Here is a 22,838-nt window from a genome sequence, read left to right on the forward strand (position 1 = left end):
CTGTGGCAGGAGTGATTTCCAAGAGGAGTCTAGTGCCGGTCCTCAAAGAAGACATCTGGTTCCACTGGAGACACTCTCAACCTGATTGCGAGCAGCTGGCCACCTTTTTGTCCCCCACATGGGAACACTGAGTCATCCATAAACATTTCCTATCCAAAACTTGGGTCCCAAATAAGGCACTTGACAATGGCTAGCCATGAACTAAGCTGGCCCATCCCTTCATTTGTTCACCCATACACCCCCTCATGTAGTCAACATATATTATTTAGCACCTACAAGGTACAAAGCTCCAGGTTAGACTCCTCAGTCACCTCTCCCTGCCCCAGGATTGCCCCAAGTATATTCATTTCTTCAGTGGTAGAAAATAAGACCATAGAAAGGGCAAGTGAGGGGCAATGCCTGAAAAACAGCTAAATATTCAAAGCTTTAACTTCCTCATCCAAAGCATCATCATAAGAGCATTTGGAAGAGCCAGAGTTATTTCTCCCACTTCTGGAGTGGGCTATTCCAAGTGGGGACAGAAAAAATTGACTGTTTGGAGTGCCACTCTCTGAGGGGAGAGGGGAAATCTGAACAAGAGAATGGATAAATGAGTCTGGTACAATCCCTCCTACCAGGAACTCTGAGGCTCATGGAGTAAATGAACTTGGGATGCCAATGGGGCATCCACACCAAGTCTGGCGCCAATGGGGTAAGCCCTTGGGAAGGACATTTCACCAGACTGCCTAAGGAGGGTAGAACTATCCCAAATCAGAAATGGAGAAGGTCCTGTGCCAATCAGTACTAGGATTAGGCCTGGGAGGGGCAGATGCCTTTCCAACTTGGGTGAAGTAAAGAAACCTAGTCTAAAAAAAATGAATAAGCATTTATTATGTACTTACTCTGTGCTAAGCACTGTTAAGTGCTAATGATACAAATAGAAAAGCAAGGTAATCCCTGTCCTCAAGAAGTTTCCATCCTAATGTTTAGTCCCTTTCAATCTGTCCAACTCTTCATGGCCCCATTTGGGGTTTTCTTGGCAAAGATACTGGAGTGGTTTGCCATTTCCTTCTTATTTTACAGATGAGATTGAGGCAAACAGGGTGAAGTGACTTGCCCAAGGTCATGCAGCTAGTAAGTGTCTTGAGGCCACATTTGAACTCCGGTTTTTCTGACTCCAGATCTGGGCCTCTATCCACTGTACCACCTAGCTGCCCATTACATCCTACTAGGCAGAGACAATACGTAGAGGGGAGTGCTGGCCAGGAAGGGGGTGTTTTGACCTAGGAAGTTACAGTAATGATGATTAGTTATAGGACTGACAGTTGATTGACAGGCCTTTTATGGAAGTAATGGTGGTATCGATTTGGTTAGTGTTCTCAGAGGGAGATGAAGGTACTTAACACAGGTGTTTGGCAAGAAGGCACAAACATCCAGGAGCTTTGACTCCTTTGACAAAGGGCTCCTGGACTACGGTAAAACCCAACCAATGGTACTAGCCCTACTCTAAGCAGAGCTGGAGAGCATCAAGTGATTTCCCTTGGCAGTTCCTTTCCTATTCCTCAATTCTCTTACCCTGACTCAAAGTGCAGAGGACAAGGTAAAATCAAGAAGACTTGAGTTTGAATCTCTGACATTTACCAACTGAATGGCCAAGGGCAAGACACAAATTCAGTTTCCTCATCCATAAAAGCCCTCTAGTTCCTCCCTCTCAAGGTGGTGAGACACCAATGAAATGCTTTGTAAACCATGAAGCGTCAGTATCTTCCCATTCCTAGCTGTGGGGAACAACCCAGATACAGATGCCCAGTGGCTCAAAATTAAAACCACAACAAAAACAACAGCCAATCCCCTTGCTTCAAAAGTATCTCCAAGATGGGCCAGCCTGGTGACATCATTTTAACCTTAACTCACCCCTGACTTGTGCTGTTTTATGTTTACCAGTTACGATCATATTGGCAAATATTTAGATGCCAAGCATATGTTTTCTAGCCAGCTTCTCTCATGTCTGGAGAGCCGCAGTTAACGGCCCTCCTCCCCTTCTCCCCAAGTACACACCTTCTCTCCTCTTCCTTGCGGCAGACCTCTCTAAAAGATGAGCACAGGAAACTAATTCCAGTCCTGGGGAGAAGCTTTGGGGTTAGAATGGAAATGAGCATAGGCAGCTCCAAGCTGGGAGAGTCCCTGCCTCGTGCCTCTCTGGTGCAGCTTGGCATGGAGTAGGGTTGGTGCAAAGTTGGGTGCCAGTGCTGGTACTCTTGCTGCCGTCCGCAGGCAGAATGGAAGGCCTTCAGAACAGCTTTCCTGGCTGCTCTGAGTCTCCCAGCCTTTGACACTGGCTTATTCAAAGATGTCTCCTTGCAGCTCCTGGTGTGGACAGTCCAAAAAGGCATCATGCTAAGGGAAAGCCAGCACCTGCCCTGGCACCTGGGACTGAGCAAGGATGTGGATGGCCAGTTTAGGTGCTGCCCTTCCAAGCACTGGGCCTACAAGGAGAGGGGTTGTAGAGCCTGGTACCAGCCAGAGGTCTGACAACTTGGGTTCCCACAGGCCTAGGATCTGAGGCACCTGGAAGGGTTATTAGCAGGATTGGAACTCATCCCTCTGCTGGGACCAGATCATAATTACAGTAATTTTCTAACCGAGCTCTGTGGTAGGAGTGTTTAATCAGCATCTGACTCCCTCATGCTCCCAGCCCTCATCACTCAAGGAGAGGAGTGGGATGGCTCTTAAAGAGACAGTATCTGCCTTTTAGCATTTCGAACAGATGTATCCTAATTGGTAGAATATATCTAAGTCTCGTAGCTTACAGCAGGCAGGTTGCATTGTATCCAACACAACCCTGTTTCTGGCTCTTGCCATCCTGTGCCTGCTGCAAGAGAGACCTGGGTCAGATGCCTTTTGGATCCAAGGGCCCAAAATGAATTGGCCACTTTGGGGAGGTGGGGGGGTGAGGGGAAGAGTTCCTCTGGACAGAGCCTTTGGTGAGGAACTTTGGGTGTCAACTAGCTGCCACTGGCCAGAGCCAAGAACTGTTTTCAAGCAAAGCCATTATCTTATAAGTACTCCAAAGCAAGAGGGGAAGGAGGGCAGTGCTAAACATTAAGTAGCCTAGTTCTAAGGTGAGTGGAAAAGAAGGGGACTGAGAACACTTCTTGGGGAGACATTGCCCAGAGATCTTCGAATTTTTACTTCTCATAGTCCAGCCATGCTGCTTCTCCTCACAGTCACTCACACCTCCTTTCAATGGCAGGGAAAGTGCTACAAGTTTCTCTCCTCCTTGGATGGTAGAGGCAAGTAAGCTATCTCCTGGGTGAAGGGGAAGAGAAATTATTCACCCTAAGCACTCAGCTGTCCTAAAAATTATGGAGCTTGTCATTCTTTCCCTTTTCATGTTTCTTACATGTGCAGGCTTGAGGTCCCCAGCTTCCCAGCCTGAGGAGTTGGAGACATCTCCCCTTGGAAGTGATTCTTACCAGCAGACACTGTGGCTGGAGCCTAGGTCCCCACTACTGAACTCAGACTAGGGAGATTGCCGTACCAGAACCAGAACTAGACCTCCTCAGAGAAGAGGGGAATGAGAAGCAAGTAGGGGTTGGAGAGCATCTAGCGGGGAGAATGGAGCCAGGCCAAGCCAGGGTGGTGAGGAGGGGAGAAGGATAGGGGGAGCAGAGGCACAGCTGAAGTCGAGAAAGGTTACCTTGAGCCTGGCTCTGTGTCTGCCACAGAGCTGACCTCAGGCTGGCAGGAGGCAAGGGGAGGAGGGAGTAGCAGGGCCTAGGATCAGAGCCCAGTGCCTGATTAAAGGAAGTGGTTATCTCACACTGCCGTAGTTATCTGCTTGGCTTTAGCTACGTCTCAGCTGGCTGCCTACACATAAATCCACAGATGCCACTCCAGCCCTGCACAGAATGCTCCTGTGGCCTCCGGAAGGCAGGCTGAGTTGGTCCGTTTCCATCCCCACCACCAGCCCCTGGACACTCCTGCCCCTACCATTCCACCCACCCCTGCTGCTGGGAATGTATGGCAAAATCACTGTCTGCTGGAGATAAACAGATTCATGTATCAAAGGCAGACTAGCCTAATGTCTGAATAGATCTTAAAAAAATGAAAATGCCTTCCCTCTGCTCTCCCCCATTAAGCCATGGTTACCTAAAATTAAGCTAACAAGCAGATCCTTTAACTGTTGAAAAAGGAGGATGCCTATGACCTGGTTGTAGTGCTTGCAGGGAGCAGGGGAGAGGGTGATGATTGTTTTGAAGTGAGATAGTTTTTTTTAGTTTTACATAACTTTGAAATATTTATTGTATGGGAGCTAAAAACCTAGGTTTTTAAAAAATTACCATTATAAATGTAATCATTATCAACAGAAAAAAAAAATCATACAAATAAGGAGCAAAAATCTTAGCCTTTACAGAAGCAAGCAATGAGTTCCTGGGCCTTAGAGTCTGGAAGGCATGGATTCCAGGGCTGCCTTGGACACGTTCCAGCTTGGTGACCCCAGACTAGGCTCTTTAACATCCAGTTTCAGTTTCCTCCTTTTCTAGCACTTACCTTACAGGGTTTTGGGGAGGAACAAATGAGTTTACCTATGTAAATCCATTTGAAAACCATTAAGATGCTATAGAAATGCTATTAATATTACAAATGGCCAATCTTCATTTCATCTACCTTAGTCTTGAGAATTCTTTTCACCTATGAAATCACATATCTTGGACCAACACCACCACCACCCACAGTTATGGTCAGTACGTATATATTCTGCTGGTTTTGCTCTGTTACTTCACATAGGCCTTGGAAACCATCTCTTTAAATAAGCTTGGTGTCTTCTGGATGACAAAAAAATGACAAGTCAAGCAGATAGCTCAGCAGAAAGAAATGAGTTGGAGAGTATGTTTTGCCTCTGATTAGAGGGAAGCAAGCCTGGGATCTTTCTTTCCCTACACCAGCCTGGTATGGCCCTTTCTACATTGTCCATCCCAGGCTCTCAAGGACTGGTAGCCACTTTGACCAAATTTAGGGATGTGTAGGTACACCACAAATTACGATACCTTGAAAGAAGGGACTAATGATGAATATATATATATATATATTTGGCCTTCTTTTCTGGTAGTTCCAAGGTTGTCTTACCTGTTAAAAGCCTCACTTTCAAAGGAATTCCCCTATAGAACATCTCTCCCCAATCAGTGGCTTCAAAGACTTCCTGCCAGGGAAGGAAGAATGCTTGGCCAGCCTTAGCCATGCTTAGGGGTGTGTGTGTGCCGCCTGACTCTAATTAGTCACTAAAAAAGACTATGGAAGTCAGGGGGGAAGAATAATTTCCCCGTCTTCCTCCAGCTCCTGCTGTCCCATCAGCCCACCCTGCTGGCAGGACCAGGAGCTGAATGCCAGCTCCTGGAGAAAAAAGTGAGGAACAGAAGACGACCAAGCCAGCTTGCTGTTTTTTGGCTGAGTAGGGAATTGACACAGACCACCTCCGGCTCATGTCTGGAAGTTTCGAGATCCGAGAGCTTCAGGCACAGCTGGGTTCACAGCTGCACCATTTGGAGCATTGGACTTATTAATATTCATGAACCATCCCCACCAATCGGTAGAGCGGATGCCATTAGCTTAGCATCTGTCAGGTTTTTTTGTAGGGGTTGTGTATGTGATTTTTGTTGTTGTTGTCGTCCTTTTAAATGAACTTCTTTTGACATTTTGGATTTGCCTCTGTAGGCACTTGTCTGCTTGCTACTGTAGCCTTCTAGCACCCCAATGCTGCAACACAGGGAGGGAAGGAGGAGAGAAGGAAAGGTTGGGGAGCAGTCAGGGCTGCATGTCTGCCTGTTGATCAAGTTTATTTCTTTTTCAGCACCTGGCACCTCCAGACAGGCAAAGCAGCATCAAGTAAATTATACCTAAGCAGGTATATGCGGAGACCTGAGAGAAGAGCTGGCGGACCAAGCTTTTAGGAAGACACCCACTCTGCCAGTAGTTAGCCTGAGCAGTGCACTCCCTGCCCAATGTGGAAGGGAAGGGCTGCCGGGCACAGCTCTCAGTCATTATTTCCACGCTGATAAATTCATGATTTATTAAAGCAACTTACCACCAGCCCCGACTCCCTCCTTCTCTACCACAGCTTGTTAGACACAAATTGCAACAACAGTCTTAAATACTTGAATTTTATTTCAGGCCAGAGTACCTCCACTCTGAGCTAAATGCCATGACAGTCCCACAGTGTCCGCTGGTAGTAACAGAGTACACAAAGTGTGATGACCAGAGGAGAGGAAGGAAAAAGGAATAAGCGCACACACAGCCATTGGAAGAGCTGAGCCATGCTGAACGCCAGCAGCAGAATCCCCACCAGCCCCAGCTCTCAGTGGAGAGGCAGCAGGAGGTCAGAATGCCTCATTGTCTAAAGGCATCCTGTTCCTCTTCCCTAGAGCCCTTTGCTTACAGGGAAAAAACAAAGCTCTCATCAACAAACACAGTCCCCTGGCCCTGGGGAATTGAACAGACTGTCTTGGTATAACACAGAGAGAAAGACTATGCAGCAAGAAAAACATTGTGGGATATGGGGAATATGATGTGCAACGAAGACGGCGGGGCACAGTCACACTTCTCCACATCCAGCCTGAAACGGGAGCCTCAGCCCAAGGTCGCTGTCCCCAAATCAAACCATCAGCTCCCAGCACAGCAACTGTTGGCTGCCCTTCAAGCTAAAATCAAGCCCCAGCTCTGTGCAGGGTCACCAAGCTGCCGCTGCTGCCTTCACCCACCCTTGAACATGGTAGCAGCAGCCTCGGGCTGTAACAAACTCCAGCTGCAAAAGGGGCTGCTGCCCCAACCACAGAGGAAAGAGCAAGAAGAACAAGGAGTGAAGAAGAGAATGATCCAACAGATTGCAGGGGCAGGGAGGTAAGGAGAAGGCCAACTTCCCAAAACAAATAGCTGCAGAGGCTGGAGCAAAAACAGGCACCAATCTGAACACGAGTCCACTTCTAAAGTAAAGGTATGCCAGCTGCCCGGGTGGCCACTGGGACAATGCAGGAGGCAAAAGCTAGCACCTTCTTACCTCTAGGTCCCCAACCATACCCAGATCCCCCAAAACTAATGTATTACAAGGGGGTGGTTTTACTCATATAAACAAATCATCAGAAGTAACTCTGCTCCCAGGAGTCAAGTGTAGGGAGCTATAAGACAAAACAGACCCTAAGCTTTCCAATTTGTGCAGAGCACAGCCAACTTTCTGTCCACCCAGCACTGGGTGGAGGACAACCAAGTGATAGAGGAGGGCTGCAGGCTGCTGCCACCATCACCATGTGAGGATAAGGCTGCCCAGGAGGACAACCACCCTAGATACCGCTGATTATCCTACCCCACCCACTTGAACTGGCCCCACTCTCTTCACATCTGATCTCAGACCAAAGTTCACCACTTCTCAGATTTTTTCCAACTGGCCAGATTCCAAGTCCATGTCGTAAGATGGGTGAACTGGATGGTCTTCTTCCACTCTCTTCCAGGGCTGGGGGGCATCGCACTGAACAAAGTCCCAGCTTGAAGAGGAGGTTGGAAGAGGAAGAGAGGAACTTTCCAAGTGAGGAACCGTTGTATCAACCACAGGAGCCCACGCTGCCAAGTGGTCCTTTTCTTCTTTCGGAAGAGGGGACGAAGAGGACTGACTGCCGGGTCTTCGGATAAAACAGCAACTGGAAAAGATTTGGGGAGTAAGCACAGAAGAAGGAAGCGGACTCTCTCTTTTCTTACTCCCCAGGCTTCACATCCTAAGTCATGACGATTCAATGAAGGGTAAACTCATCTGGTAAAAGGGAACCAAGCATGACTGCTACAAAGACCTCAGAAATAGTCTCCTTTCTTTGATGCCATCTTGCAGATCACAGCACCAAAGAGGAGTACTATGCCCAAGGTCACATAGCTAGGATCAAAGCTGAGACTCTGATTCAGGTCTGCCTCCAAATCCAGAATTCCCTCCTCTCCACTGCCAGCCCCTACCCTCTCCTTACCTCTTACGCTGGTCTCCCATTGCCAGCTGAGGAGAACCCATGCTCTCTTCCTGGACCCAGCCACAGTTAGACATGGCATAGTGAAGAATGGCATCGGCTACAGTCATGGGGCTGCGACCCTGCACGCAGGCTTCGATCTCTGGTACTGACAGCTGACTCTGCAGGAAGAGGTGTAGCTGGCTGTCGGACAGGAGGACCACATTCTGCAGGACTCTATGGCCAGATCCAGCAGTGATTAGAGAGCATCCTGAGATAAAGCACTGCCCTAAAATGGGGGTCTCATGGGGACTTCTGGCTCGTGTCAGGCTTCAAGGCCTCAGGAAATTGGGACTTCATAGACATCTCCACATCCATCCTAGCCAGGACCTGCCCCCTCCTCATCCTACCCCAGGCTACCTGTCCCCTGGGTTACCCCTTGCTTGGAATGTTCAGTTGTCATCTTGGTGAGCACAAATGCCAACTGGCCACTTACTTCTCCAAGAAGTGCTGAAGACCTTGTCGCCGCTTCTCAATAAATTCATCCGAGTTGCCAAAGAAGGTAGACTTTCCAGGGAGTTCAGGTACAGGCCTGGGGAGAACAAGAGAGAAGAACATGATCCCAGCATCTATCTGAAGGAAACCCATCAGAAAGCAGCCCTACTTATGATCAGCATTTAATGGAGCATGTCTTCAAAAATGGCCTTTTCTTTCCTCCATCACAGAAAAACGGGAAACCTCTATTAGATCTTTAGACATGAACTTCTAATTTCTTAAACTGATCCCACTGATGAGAGGCTACGTGATCTGACTTGCTCTTCCAGTGATGGGCATGAGGCAAACGTGAACAATTTACATTGTCACATAGGGTTCCACCAGCCCCTTAAAAGAGAACACTCTTGTAGGAAATCTGGCAAAGGATAATGAGTGTGGTCTGTAGCAGTGACATGGAGTGAAGTCACCTGGTCACCTACTGACAAGGAAAGCACGAACCATGACTTCTGGCTCATAACAAATGAGCAGTCATTCAAATCTTTAACAAATTATCCCATCATCACTAAAGAATCAGAGGATTAAGTTGCAGAGAAGGCAGACCACCCTGACATGGAAAAACTGTCCCAATACTTTCACATTTCAAACTTAATCTTTAAAACACAAAAAACCCAACACCTACTTTCTTACCAAGGCTCTCAGTTAGCTAATTAGCTGAATCCCCAGGAATGGGAATCTGCATTCCAAATTCACAATTTCTGCATTTCAAACAGATGGGAAAGCAGCGACCCTTCAGATAAGTAGAGGAGCCTAATGGCTTCAATTTCAGTATTAAATTTGTTCAGGTTTTACTTGGCATGTTAGAACAGAAGCTTATTCCACAGTATCACAGCTTTAGTCAGATGACAGCCTATGAGGTTCATGGTGTAAAGGTCAAGGGTTTTACACACACACACACACACACACACACACACACACTCTCTCTCACTCTCTCTCTCTCTCTCTCTGTATCTCTCTCTCTCACTCTCTCTCTCTCCCCTCCTCCTGCTTGGCAAGTTCCAACATTTCGGTCCTTTGGGAACCCCACCCCTACCCCCGCCCCAAGCATTTGGGACCAAGGTCCAAGAAGGAACCATATGACAGACTCACACTAAGCCAGCATTTCTCTGGAGCTGCTTTCTCAGCCAAACAAACTCCCGATAACGGCGACGAACACAAGATGTCTTGGCAGTAAAGGCCTTGCTGTTGGTCTAGAGTACAGACAATTATAATAGACAACTGACCCTGATGGAGCCCTTTAAAATTCACAGAGCACTCTGCAAACATTATCTCAGTGAGGCCTCTTGGGAACACTGGGCAGCAGGTTCGTATTACAATTACACAATCCTGCCCATTTCGGAAATGTTAAAAGCCCAGAAGCAAGTTTTGAACTCAGATCTCCCTGACTCCAAGCCCAGCACACTCTCCACTACAGTGCAAAAGGTCCCTCCCCTGTTATTTGTACAAGGCTGCCTTGGACTTCCCAGCTCAAGAAAAGTCACATCAGTGCTCTTTGTGTGTCCCTTTAGGCAAGCAATGATGGTCCCGTATTACATCTCTCCTTTCACACTTTTTCTACCAATCTCCCCAGGCCTTAGGCCTGCTAATGGCAGCACTAAGCCCCAATCCTGGACTTCAAAGCCAGGAAGGCCAAAGATCCCTGCCATGTAATCTTCCATATTAACTGATAAATGGTTTTCCTAACCATAGTACTTACATGGAGGAATATTTTATAGTCCACATAAGAATTCCAGGAACCCTCATTCTGTACTCGGGGATCCTGGACCCGCACGGTAATCAGTTCCTGAAGTAAAAGAATATTTGTCTCAGCTTCTGCTGGACGATGTATCAAAGGCTATTCTGCAGAGACTGCCAGCTTCCCCTCCCAAGGCAACACCAAAGAGCACCTCACTCACCAAGATGGGGTACAGAAAAGACTAATTCATAGCAATGTCCAGGCTATTACAGGAGAGTTTATCATAGCCTCATCAGAATCCCTAAGACTGTGACTACAAGGAGGAAAATATTACACTGGATTGGGTGACTGTTTCATATCCAATTTTTCTGCCATCCCTCCTAACACTTACTTCCACATTCCTGCTATTTCTCCCCCACTGGAAACTAAACTGGGGAGCACATTCTTACCTCCTGTTCTTGATTCTCCAGCATCCTATAGGAAGAGCCCATCAGAGGGGACCATCTGACGAAGAGAAAGAAAAATAATCATTATCTGTCTTATCCCCTTTAACCTGAATGAATTGGAAATGCTACTGAAACTCTAGAGAAGTCCAAACTGAACTCTCAGCCTCCACATTCATGACTGATAGAAAGTGGGAATCCTCCCCACATGGACTCATCTCCAAGCTAAGAGTCCACACACACTGGCATGCCCTCCATACTCTGAGCTCAGACTGATCTCACTTTTGGTGGGCAAGGACCTCATTTCAACTCTTCTATTCCAAACAGCAAGGCCAAGCACATCAGTCACAAACCAAAACGTGTGTCCCAAAGAGCTGGCCCCTAGGAGGCAGCATAAGCAGGTTGATCTTGAAACCTTTCATCAGAGCTGTTATTCAGGCAGTCATGAGGCCAGCTCAGACAGCTGTGCCCTGGCCAGGCAGGTTTAGAGAGAAGCAGTGCAGAAGCCAAGGCTTTAGAAGTGAGCCCAACACTGCCCCCTCCTGGCTATTTAAAAACAGCAAAAGACTGAAAACACCAGGGCCCCAACTCAGAAGCTCTCTTGCGTTGGTGCTTTCCCAGTGACAGATCACCTCGGCAGAGATGAAAAGCAGCAGTAGCACCCGTGGGCCCTCAAAATGACTGTCTAGTTGCCCTCTTCCCTACTTCATTTGCTCCTCAGAACAAGAGCCAGCAGTTCTATCATTTGCTCTCTTGTGCTCCTTTGGGCTTGTCTCTCTGCCCAGCCACCCCGAAGCTACGCAGGTCAACTCAGGACCCTTCCCACTCCTCTGGTAAAGATTCATTAAAGTCTGAGCCTCCTACAATGAGCAGGTTTACATTTGTAGCAACATTGCCCATTCTGACAAGGGGACCATGAAGGCAGCAGCTCAGGGCTGCTGGAGTCCAAGGGGGCCCATGATGTCACCTTCTGTTAAAATACAGCACTAATCTTATTATTCCTAGAACCTCTCCAACAGGATCCACGCTTGCTGCTGCCTCCACCCCCTTCTCTCTCAAGACTGTAACAATAAGGTTTAATTTCCCTTTCCAATTTACCTTGAAATGAAAACGGACTACAGCCAATATGCACTGCCAACAAATGATGCAGGCTGGCTCATGGGAAAAGAAGCCTATCTCAAAGATCTCCCTCTCTGCCGCCCCTCCCACCTCCAACCACCACCCCCACACACACACACACCCACTCACACACCCACAGTCTCACAATTAATTTTAAACACATTTTCTTATTAGTTCTGCCTTAACATTAAGAGAGGATGTAATGAGTTTCCTTCTATTTTATGTTTTGCCAACACAAGGATAACGTTTCTAGAGAAAGGAAACTCATTTGCACCATGCAATTAGCAGAGCAAACAGCTCTTCTAATTCTCTCCAATACACCAGAAGGCTTCTCCACAGACAGGCATCACATGCAGAGATACGTCTGCAAGGTATATAACAAGACTGGACTACATAACATCAGGCAAGCCTAGGCTGTTCTGATTTCAACAATTGTTTTGAAGTGTTCTATCAGCTGACCTGATCCAAGGCAGCCTGAACTAAGGAAATAAGAAGCTCCCGTTCTGAAGCAGCGTTCAACATCTCCAAGCAAATAAACACTTTTTGACACTCACCTCAGATGCATAGGCACAAATTAGCCTTGGGAAAATCCTTTCTTCTTTGTTAAGACTTTTGGAGAATTCACTAGGACCACTACTGTACTTCTTTCCCAGAGTACCCCCCCAACACACGTGGGGTAGGTAGTACAGTCTTCTAATGCAGCATCTATAGGGATAATAAAAATCATCTGGGTGATGAGGAATGTTCCATGGCTATCTTCCAATGCTGCACTTGACAGCACCTCATATTTTGGGAAGCTCTGGCTCTACAATCAATTTTTCCCAGTGGTTTCTCTCACCATATACTAGCTACAAGCATAAGATACATCTCCTCAAAAACAAACACAAACCAAGTCTCGTGTCTGTTAAGAATTACATGTTGGAACCTGTGATCATCAAGAAGTATCTGCAATTTTATTTTTCTATATTCTATTTTTTCTGAAACAGATACAAACCACTCAAAATCCAGCTTCTCCAACAGCATTACTCCTCAGGAGGAAATGAGACCCAGGCCTTTCAATAGACAAAAAGGAATAAGGACATCTAACTGGTCCATATGGTCTAGGGGTAGAGATTTCTGTATTATCTGGTCAAGACTAGATTTGTTGAAGCTCTCCACACTATACACAAAGAAATAAGCCAAAGCCATCTACACAACTTCCTCCTAGACCAAGGTTACTTCCATCTATAACTTTCATTCACTCCTTCCCCTTAGAATCTTATCCTATTTCAACACCAGCAGTTCAAGCTATGAAATCTTGTGACACTGAAGCTCAGAAAGGCTATTTGTGTTAACTGTTTTTCTACAGAAATAACTAATTTGCAAAGAAACAGTGGAATAGCTTATTTTCTTTTTAAACTATCAGGATGGTTTTTTTTGGGGGGGGGGGAGTAGCACCATCATTAACTGTTATTTAACCTTTCAAAGCTGGTGGCATCAGTTGGCACTTTATAAAAAGTCTGAGCTGAAGGGAAAAGATGCTGTCAGGGGCCACCCTAAAGCACCACAGCTGTAACTAATCTGGGGCATTTTTAGAGAACATTAAACCTCCAGCAGGGGCACGGTGGATAGAGCACTGGCTGGGAATCATCTTCCTGAATTCAAATCTGGCTTCAGACACTTACTAGCTGTGGGACACTGTGCAAATTTTGCCTCAGTTTCCTGATCTGTAAAATGAATCTGACCAGGAAATGGCAAACCACTCCCAACATCTTTGCCAAGCATACCCCAAATGGGGTTACAAAGAGATGGATATGACTGAACAAGACAAAATCTCCAGCAGACCATCTTTTGTCAAATAGATGCCTTGAAAGAAACCCGGATGGAATCTGCAAGATCCAAAAGGTTTACGTTGTTAGTGGAGAGGGCACTGAGAGTCAGGAAGCCTGGATTCTTAGACCTAGTTCTGTGTGACTCAGAACAAGGGGCTCCACCTTTCTGAAAATCGATTTCTACATCAACATGAGGAAGGTGAATGGCAGGTGCTCCTCCTTACCGCACCAATGTAATGAGGCCAACAGGAGCTGAGAGTAAAAAAAATTTTTTTTTAAAGCAAACATTTCTAATAATAACAGCCAGAAGTTATAGAGGTTTGTAAAGCCCTTTTTACAAAAATCATCTCATGTGATCCCCACAACCACCCTAGGAGGTAGGTACTACCATCTCCACTTCACAGATGAGGAAACTGTGGTAGCCTTAGCTACTAAGGGTCTGATGCTGCATTCTAACTCGGATCTCCCTGACTCTGAATCCAGGCTCCACTTGCTTCAGAATCACTAACTCTAGGTCCATTCTAAACTTTTCCTGCCTTTCCTAAAGGTCCTGCTCACACCTTGCCAGAACAATAGCCGGCCCAATTCCAGGGATTTCGAGGGGAGCCCTCTCCCCCACACCACCCCACCCGCTCTAACACCTCCCCAAACTGTAAAGTTCCGAGTCTCGAGAAGGGAAAGGCCGAAAGTGGGTCAAGAAATCCCCGAGCTTTCAAAGGGCCAGGCGGGAGGATGGGCGGGCCCCGAAGTGCCCCAGAGGGAGGTGAAGGAGGGAGAGCAGGACCAGGCGCCTCAGGTCCTGCCCCCTGGGAAGATCATGTCACCCCCCTCGGGAACTCAATGTCCCCATTTGAAAAGGGGGGAGGGGATTCACCGGATTCTGAGGACCCTCCTAGTCTACAGCCATCGCTGGGCACCTGGGGCTGGCTCTGTCGGTCTCACCCCAGGCTTGGTCCTGCCCCCAGATACCCCGGCGCCCCAGGGCCTGCTCCACTGCCTCCGTCGGTCCTGGTCCTCTCCCACGGCCCGGCTGCACTGTCCCCCCCACCTCGGCATCATTTTCCCTTCCTCTCCGAGGCTCCCAGTGGATCCCCAGCTCTAACGCAGCAGGCAGGCAGTGACTTTGGGCCGAGTTCCCCCACCCCCTGGCGCTGCCTCAGCCCGGAGGAGCCCCGAGCCCCCTCACCTGAAGACACAGGCTACGCCCCTCGCCGGCCACTGCGCCGCCCCACCCGATAGCAGGGATCGCCGGCTTCTTCTTCCGGAGCACAGAGCCCCAGGGCATGACGGGAAGCAGAAGGTGCCTTCCCTCCGCGCCAACCACCGCAGTCCCAAGACGCCCCGCCCCGCCCTTTCCTACACTTGAAACCCGAGAAGAGGAGAGGAGCGGACCGGGTCTCCGCCTCTCCCAAGGCCACCAATTACAGGCCTGATCCCCTGGCGGCCCACGTGCTTAGCGCACGTGGGTGGGTGGATTTAGGGGCGGGGCCATCCATCTAACACCAACGACCTATCCAGGGATTCGTTCCTCCCACTTTTTTTTTTTTTGCGAAACTTCAGCCAATCAACGGAAGTGTTTAAAGGGCTAAAGGCCGCCCAGGTGTTTCTTTGGAACATTTTCCTGTTTACTCTGCTTTCTATTATCTAAGATCTATCAGGAGGAAGTTAAGGCTTCTTTGAGATTGCTGAGCAGAGTGGATCTAAATTCCGAAAAGGAATGCCGGTAGCCATAACAGATGTTGAGAGTTACCATCTTATTAAATAAACCCCAGGACTTTGTGTTTCCCTGCCATTCGGTTCAATCAGTAAATATTAAGTGCCTTCTATGTGCCAGGCCCTGTGCTTAGCAGGGGAATACAAAAAGAGGCAAAAAACACAGCCCCTGTCCTCAAGGAGTTTATAATCGAATGGAACAGACAATATGCAAGCAAAGGAATACAAATCCAGCTACATATCTGGCTCTTCCAGGAACTATACACCACATCTCTCAGTTCCATCTATTTTCTCTGACCATCCCTCTTGCCTGGAATGCTCTCTCCTACAGCTCAGCTACTGATCTCCCTGGCTTCCTTTAGGTCTCTACTAAAATCCCACCTACTACAGGAAACTTCCCCTAACCTCTCTTAATTACAGCACCCTCCCATATCCCTGTTAATTATTTTCTATTTATTTGGTGTGTGTGTGTGTGTGTGTGTATGTATGATATTCCAGAAGTCAAAGGAACTAGAATTAAAACCAAGAATCACCTACCCAGCAAAAACTGAGTATAATACTTCAGGGGGAAAAATGGTCATTCAATGAAATACAGAACTTTCAAGCATTCTTGATGAAAAGACCAGTGTTGAAAAGAAAATTTGACTTTCAAACATAAGAATCAAGAGAAGGATGAAAAGGTAAACAGCAAAGAGAAGTCTGAAGGAACTTACTAAAGTTGAACTGTTTACATTCCTACATGGAAAGACAATATTTGTAACTCTTGAAACTTTTCTCAGTATCTGGGTAGTTGGAGGGATTATACACACACACACACACACACACGCAGCACAGGGTGAGTTGAATAGGAAGGGGTCATATCTAAAAAAAATAAAATTAAGGGGTGAGAGAGGAATATATTGGGAGGAGAAATGGAATGGGACAAATTATCTCTCATACAAGAGGCAAGAAAAAGCTTTTCCAATGGAGGGGAAAAGAGGGAAGGTGAGAGGGAAAAAGTGAAGCTTACTCTCATCACATTTGGCTCAAGGAAGGAATAACGTGCACACTCAATTTGGTATGAAAATCTATCTTACACTGCAGGAAAGTAGGAGAGAAGGGGATAAGCAGGGTTGGGGGGATGATGGAAGGGAGGGTAAATGGGAGGAGGGAGCAGTTAGAAGTAAACACTCTTGGGGAGGGACAAGGTCAAAAGAACGAACAGAAGAAATGGGGGGCAGGATAGGATGAAGGGAAATGTAGTTAGTCCTACATGGCATGACTATTATGGAAGTCATTTGCAAAACTACACATATATAGCCTACATTGAATTGCTTGCCTTCTCAGTGGGGATGAGTGGGGAGGGAGGGAGGAATAAAAGTTGGAACTCAAAGTTTTAGGAACAAATGTTGAGAATTGTTTTTGGGTACAACTGGGAAATAAGAAATACAAGTAATGGGGTATGGAAATTTGCCTTGCCCTACAGGACAAGGGAGAAGATGGGGATAAGGGAAGGAAGGGGCGTTAGTAGGGAGGGCACATTGGTGGAAGGGGCAATCAGAATGCAAGGTGTTTTGGGGGAGAGGGAGGGGGAGGGGAGAGATAGGGAGAAAATTTGGAACTCGGGATTTTGTGGAAGTGAATGTTGAAAACTTAAAATAAATAATAAAAAACAAAATCACTCATGATCTCTTTGTTGCTAAATCCATTGGGCTTTTCTCAGTTCTTGCTCTCCTTGACCTCTCTGCAGACTTTGACACGGTTGGTAAAGCTCTCCTCCTTGTCACTCTTGATCTCTCTAAGGTTTTCAGAACAACACTTTCTGGATGGATGCTCTAACCATTTCCCTCAAGGTTCTGTCCTAGGCTCTCTCCTTTCCTCCCTCTATCATACCTCACTTGGTGATTTCATCAGCTCCCATGGACTTAATTACCATCTCTATCGACCTATTCTGCCCCAAACTCTCTGCCAACCTCCAAACTTGAATATCCAATTGCTTTCAGATATCTGTAATTGGATATCCAGTAGACATCTATCTCAATATGTATAATACAGACCCCTCTCCCTAAATTTTCCCCAACTTCCTACCTTCCTTATTACTATAAAGGGTAACAGGAAGGGATCCAGTAAAACCCAAGTCAACTGGGCATCTTTTGACCATCCAAATTTCCCTTCCCTTCCCCTGTTCTGTCCTGTCCTGTCCTTTCCCAAAATCTTAAACCTACGGCACTCTGAAGCTGGGATGCCAATGGGCCCCTGTCTAAGGGCTACTCTGGACCCTCCTAGCATTAGTGATTATCAGTAGTAACTGTTGCTGTTTCCCTCCCAGCCTGATGTCTTTCTTTTTCTTGGCCTCATTAAAGGGGCCATGCCCTGGCAACTTGTTAAACAGGCCTATTCAATGAATGGGTGTTGCCTCACCCTAAGTGAACACCTGCAAAGACCTTGGCCTAAAGGACCCAAGGTCTCCCAGTGCATCCTGGTTCATCTCCAGTCATCCTGATGAATATCTGGTCACTGGATTCAGATGGCTCTGGAGGAGAACTGAGGCTGGTGACCTGCACAGCCCTCTCTCATTCAAAACAAAGTCAAGTGCGAGTCATGTCATCATTTCTCTGAAGGCATGGTCTATGGCAACAAAGGACAAACACAAGAGGGCAACACCATCCCCCCAGTGCCTGCCACAAGCTCACTACCTAGAAGTCCTGGATTCCTCATTATTTCTCACTCCCACTCATATTCAATCTGTTGCCAAGACCTGTCTATTTCACCTTTGCAATACCTATCAAATATGCCCCCTTCTCTCTTCTGACACTACTGCCACAGTATTCAGACTGTTATCACTTCATGCCTAAGCTGCTGAATAGTCTGCAAGTGGGTCAGCCTGCCTCAAATCTCTCCCAGCACCAATTCATACTTCACTCAGCCATGAAAATGATTTTTCTAAAGAGCAGATTCAATCATGCCAACCCCCCCCCCCCCAATAAGTTCCAGTGGCTCCCTATTACCTTCAGGATCAAATACAAAATGTTTTCATAGGCATTCAAAGCCCTCCATAACTAAAGCCTTCTTATCTTTCCTGTCTTCTTACATCTTAACTCCCCAATAGTAACACTGGCCTCCTGACTGTTCAGAGGTAGGAGTGGTGAAGTTTGGCAGGCTTTGATGGTTCAAGTTGGCCCTTTGAATCTTGGACACTTGGTAGCCCTGTGATCTTTGGCAGGTTGTTTGCTTCTCGGGAAGTCAATTTGTTCATATATAAAACAGAGATAAATAGATTTCATAGATTTGAAGAAGAAAGGTAACAATTTATTTTTACAAATGTGGAAACCAAGACCTAGAGAAGGAAAGTTATAGATGTATATTGAATGAATTATTTTCAGTTGTTTTTTTGTTTGTTTGTTTGCTCAATGTAGAGAGGGAAGGATATAGTTGGAGGGACAGTTGTTTTTTTTTTTAAGAAAAAGCAACAAAGGGCAATTATGCAAAACATGCTATGCAATGGTATTGCTCACAATTAAAATTCAGGTAGTGAACCACAATACTCCCCCCAAAAAAGTGGGGGAAATATACTATACCACCTTACTATTAAGAAAAAATTATTTCAATGCACAGCCTTAATGGGGTAGGGGACAGGTTATGGTGCCATGGGTAGAACGGCCTGGAGTCAGGAAAACTCATCTTCCTGAGTTCAAATCTGGCCTCAGATACTTACTATCTGGGTGAGACTAGGCAAGTCACTTAACCCTATTTACCTTAGTTTCCTTGTCCGTAAAAATTCGACAGAGAAAATGGCAAACCACTCTAATATCTTTGTCAAGAAAACCCTACAATGTTAATAGAATAGGAAGATCTTTCCCTGCCCATTAATAGGCCTAAGGCATGGAACCCATGATCACATGGAACTCAGATTGGGAGGAGCTTGAGAGAGAGAAAGAGAGAGATTGCAGGCAGAACTGAGAAAGAGAAGCAAGTTGTGAGAGGGTAGAGGGAGGAATTTGTCTAGGAGAACTTGTTTTTGTGGGGAGGTCAGACAGAAAGAAGGTTTAAGATGCCTGCACTCCCTGGATTAGTGATAACTACCCTGTTAAATCTTACCTTCTGGTATTCTAATGATGTCCCAAATAAATATTTTAGTTTTGCCTTTGAGGAAGAGAGTTATTTATATTTTGAGAATTTACCCTGGAAACACTCATTCATATTCATAGCAGCTGCTTCAGGTATGGCATTGGTGTTACAAACCCCAAATGGAATTATGAAGAGTTGGACATGACTGAAAATGACCAAACAACAGCAACAAAAATAGGTCAGGATTGCACTGATATTGTTGTTATTAGGAACAAATGGGAGTACTTACCCAAGAAAAAGTGTTAAGTGCACAGGATTTAAAGTCAAGTCAACAAACATTAAGTACTTAATATGGACCACTATTTATGGCCCATATTAAATGTGTGCCACATATTTACATCAAAATTACATCGTATTGCTAAGATGAATGTGTTGTTTGATAAAATAAAAGAGAGATGACTTGCCCAGAATGGCAGATCTGGGATTTGAACTCAGATCCTCAGACTCCAGAAGTTTTTTGATTATATTAAGTTGCCTCTGCTTTATAATAAAGTCCTACTTCACAAGGTTGTGAGGGAAACCCTTGTGAGATATCATGCTCTATTTCCTTTCACCTTTACCTGTTGGCTTTTTTATTCTTAAATAATTAGTGTGAGGCTCTTGGCTTCCCTTTTTGAAGCTCCCAGTTATCGGAGGCCTTAAGGGAGGGGAGCAAACTGGGAGGGGGAGAAAAAGAACAAATTGGCCAAACTTACCTTGGGAGGAAACTTACTTTCTTAATGACTGTACCCAATGGATCTTGTATGCTAGAACCCTGGACCAGGAAGCAGAGAGTTGTGTTTGTAATATCTGCTCAGCTATTACCTTACAGTGTGAGTTTGGGAGGTTGAGTCTCCCCTCTGGGACTCTTTCTTCCAATGCAAAAAGGATCCAAGTATTTCTGGGATCATTGTATTTAGGGGTTGAAATGACCTTAGCCATTAAGTTCAAACCCAAATTTTACAAATGAGGATATTGAGACCCAGAGGTAAGTGACTTGCCCATAGTCACACAGGTAGACTTGGTTGAGTTAGATTTCTAAGGCAGGCAATAGGTAAGACTGATGTGGATATAAACAGTGCCCTAAGGGTTAATATTAAGGGTTACTTTTCGAGGCCCCCTGAGTGGGGTTTGAGGCTCATTCTATAGCCCATCCTGTAACTTGAGATTCTATTACTTGAGAGTGTCTAAATGCCCTTTTCCCCTTACCTTAAAATACCATGCAACTTGTATCAAAAGAATTGCTTTTGTCCCTCTTTTTCTGTGTTCCCTATTCTGTCATTCACCTTCCTCATACTGTCATGACAGTTTTTCCTTATCTTGTAAGCAATCATGTTCCTCATCTTGCTTGTTCTTATCCTTTCCCTAATCTAAACCCCCATAAGCAACTCTAAAATTACATCATCATACTGAACATCTCTATATAAGCATAACTCCCCCAAATATTAGGGTCTTGTTTTGCCCATGATGCATTTTCATGTAAAATAAAAAGCTCCCATTGGCTAAAAGTGGTCTAAGTGAATTTTTTCACACCTGAACCTGCTCTCCCAACTCTGACCACAACAGGACCTTCCTCTTTTCTTACAACAAGCCTGAGCTGGGCCTTTGTTCTGCTTCCTCTCTGAGAGAGTCAGGCTAGAGAAGAAAAGTCATAACAGTCTTATGATCAGAGTGTTCAAGTGAGTACTGGAAGGGCTGATATGGGTGGGAGGATCAGAATTTTCTTGTTAGGCCCCAGACATTAAGAATAGAGGCAATGGGACAAAACTGCTGAGTGGCAGGTTTTGGCTCTCTGTGAAAAAAGTAAGTCCTAACAACCAGACTAGGGGCAGCTAGGTGGCATAGTGTACAGTACAGTACAGAGTCTGGAGTCAGGTCAGAAAGACTCATCTTCCTGAGTTCAAATCCAGCCTCAGACATGTACTAGCTGTGTGAACCTAGGCAAGTCACTTAACCCGTGTTTGCCTCAGTTTCCTCATCTGTCAAAGAGCTAGAGAAGGAAATGGTCAACCACTCCAGTGTCTTCAACAAGAAAACCTCAAAAAGGGGTCACAAAGAGCTGGGCATGATTGGAAAGAACTGAATAACAATAACTATAAAAAAAAACCAAACAACTAGACTACTACCAGGGTATATAGACTGCCTCAAGAAGAGTTCTCCAGGCTCAAGCTAGATGCCACCCCCCCAAACCCCTCATGATGCTACTCAATACAGGAATTCCTGTTCGGGTATTATGAGACCCCTGAAGTCCATTGCAGCTCTGAGGTGGTAGGATTCTGAAAGTACACAATGCCACTTTCACCTTTACAACCATAAGTGAGGACCACTACTGTATAATGCCAATGTGTTTTCCTCTGTACCTCAATTGCATTTGTACTTTATTCAAAAAAGGAACATATAGTTATATTATTAAAAACCATTCCTCAGCATCCTCTTCAGTGTAGTGACCTTTGTAATGTCTTCTTAAGGTCTGTGATACTCATCACCCCTTTCCTTATTGAAACTCTCCCCCCTTGGCCTCCAGTGTTCATTCCTGGTTCTCATATCTCTGACCCCTAGCCTCTTTCCTCTTTCCATCCAGTAAGAAAAGTGAATGTTATCTTGGGTGTCTCCTAAACTTCATTCCTTGGCCGCTTTTATTCTCAGAGAGCTTCTCTGCCTTCTCAGCTTCAGTCCCCCTGTAGATGACTTCTAGATCCTTATCTCCTTCATGGAGACAAGTTACGGTTACAATATTTCCAACTAAACTAATCATATTCACCTCTAATATCCTCTCCCCCTATTTTTGTCAGCGACTAGTGATCATGATTGCATCTACAAATCTTGAAGCCAACTTTCATATCCAGGTTTATTCATATCTCCTTGATCGAATCTCTTATGTAAGTCTGTTTCTTTCCATTCCCAGTGCCATTGCCCAAGGTCAAGCCCTTATTACCATGTTATCTATTGTTCTCTAGCCTCTGCCTGATTATTAAATCATCATAAGATAATCTTAATTGCTTAATCTGGTATTTAAGATGCTCAACAATCTGGCCCCAACTGGCCTTTCCAATTTTATCTTCTACTTGGCACACCCTTAGTACAAATCCTTAACTCCATCTGGGCCATCTACTCATTCTCCTAAACCTTTACCTAGTTTAAAGCCCAACTCACATTTCACCGCCACAAAGTCTTTGTGAATCCCTCTGGCATAAGTGATCTCTCTCTAGGAATTGCTTTCGTACTTTGTACTATTTGCATAACACATAATCTCATAAGGTGATGTAGAGGAAGGACTGCAAAAGAGATTGTGAAGAAAAAAGGAACAGGATTTTCTGACTGAATGAAAAGTAAAACGAAAATTTGATTTCTAGTTTTTAGCCCCTAGGTGGCACAGTGGAGCAAGCACTGGGGCCTGAAGTCAAGAAGACTCAAGTTCTTACGTGAATTCAGATACTTACTTATACCTGTGTGACCCTGGACAAGTCACTTAACCTCTGTT

General features: G+C 45.7%; 2 protein-coding genes across 3 annotated transcripts in view; one reads left to right on the forward strand and one right to left on the reverse strand.

Annotated features, from left to right (window-relative positions):
• The window catches only part of SKAP1 (src kinase associated phosphoprotein 1), a 382,247-nt gene extending 376,178 nt beyond the window's left edge, over nt 1-6,069 (forward strand). Inside the window, exon 13 of the mRNA XM_072646171.1 lies at nt 5,831-6,069. The gene's annotated coding sequence lies outside the window, so the exon portion shown is untranslated. The remainder of the gene's footprint in view (nt 1-5,830) is intronic.
• A 57-nt stretch (nt 6,070-6,126) lies between these two features.
• SNX11 (sorting nexin 11) overlaps nt 6,127-22,838 on the reverse strand; it is a 40,117-nt gene continuing 23,405 nt past the window's right edge. The window contains exons 1-8 of one of the 2 annotated variants that reach the window (XM_072646173.1): nt 14,745-15,018; nt 12,302-12,452; nt 10,635-10,689; nt 10,207-10,293; nt 9,600-9,700; nt 8,455-8,550; nt 7,983-8,195; nt 6,127-7,667 (exon numbers count right to left, since the gene is read on the reverse strand). In XM_072646173.1, coding sequence (XP_072502274.1) covers nt 7,400-7,667; nt 7,983-8,195; nt 8,455-8,550; nt 9,600-9,700; nt 10,207-10,293; nt 10,635-10,689; nt 12,302-12,312 — 831 coding nt within the window. In that variant the 5' untranslated portion in view covers nt 12,313-12,452; nt 14,745-15,018 and the 3' untranslated portion in view covers nt 6,127-7,399. Of the gene's footprint in view, nt 7,668-7,982; nt 8,196-8,454; nt 8,551-9,599; nt 9,701-10,206; nt 10,294-10,634; nt 10,690-12,301; nt 12,453-14,744; nt 15,019-22,838 lie in introns of those variants that run through there. The other variant, XM_072646174.1, reaches the window with a different exon arrangement.

Source organism: Notamacropus eugenii, chromosome 2 (genome assembly GCF_028372415.1).
Source record: "Notamacropus eugenii isolate mMacEug1 chromosome 2, mMacEug1.pri_v2, whole genome shotgun sequence".
Classification (NCBI taxonomy): Eukaryota; Metazoa; Chordata; class Mammalia; order Diprotodontia; family Macropodidae; genus Notamacropus; species Notamacropus eugenii.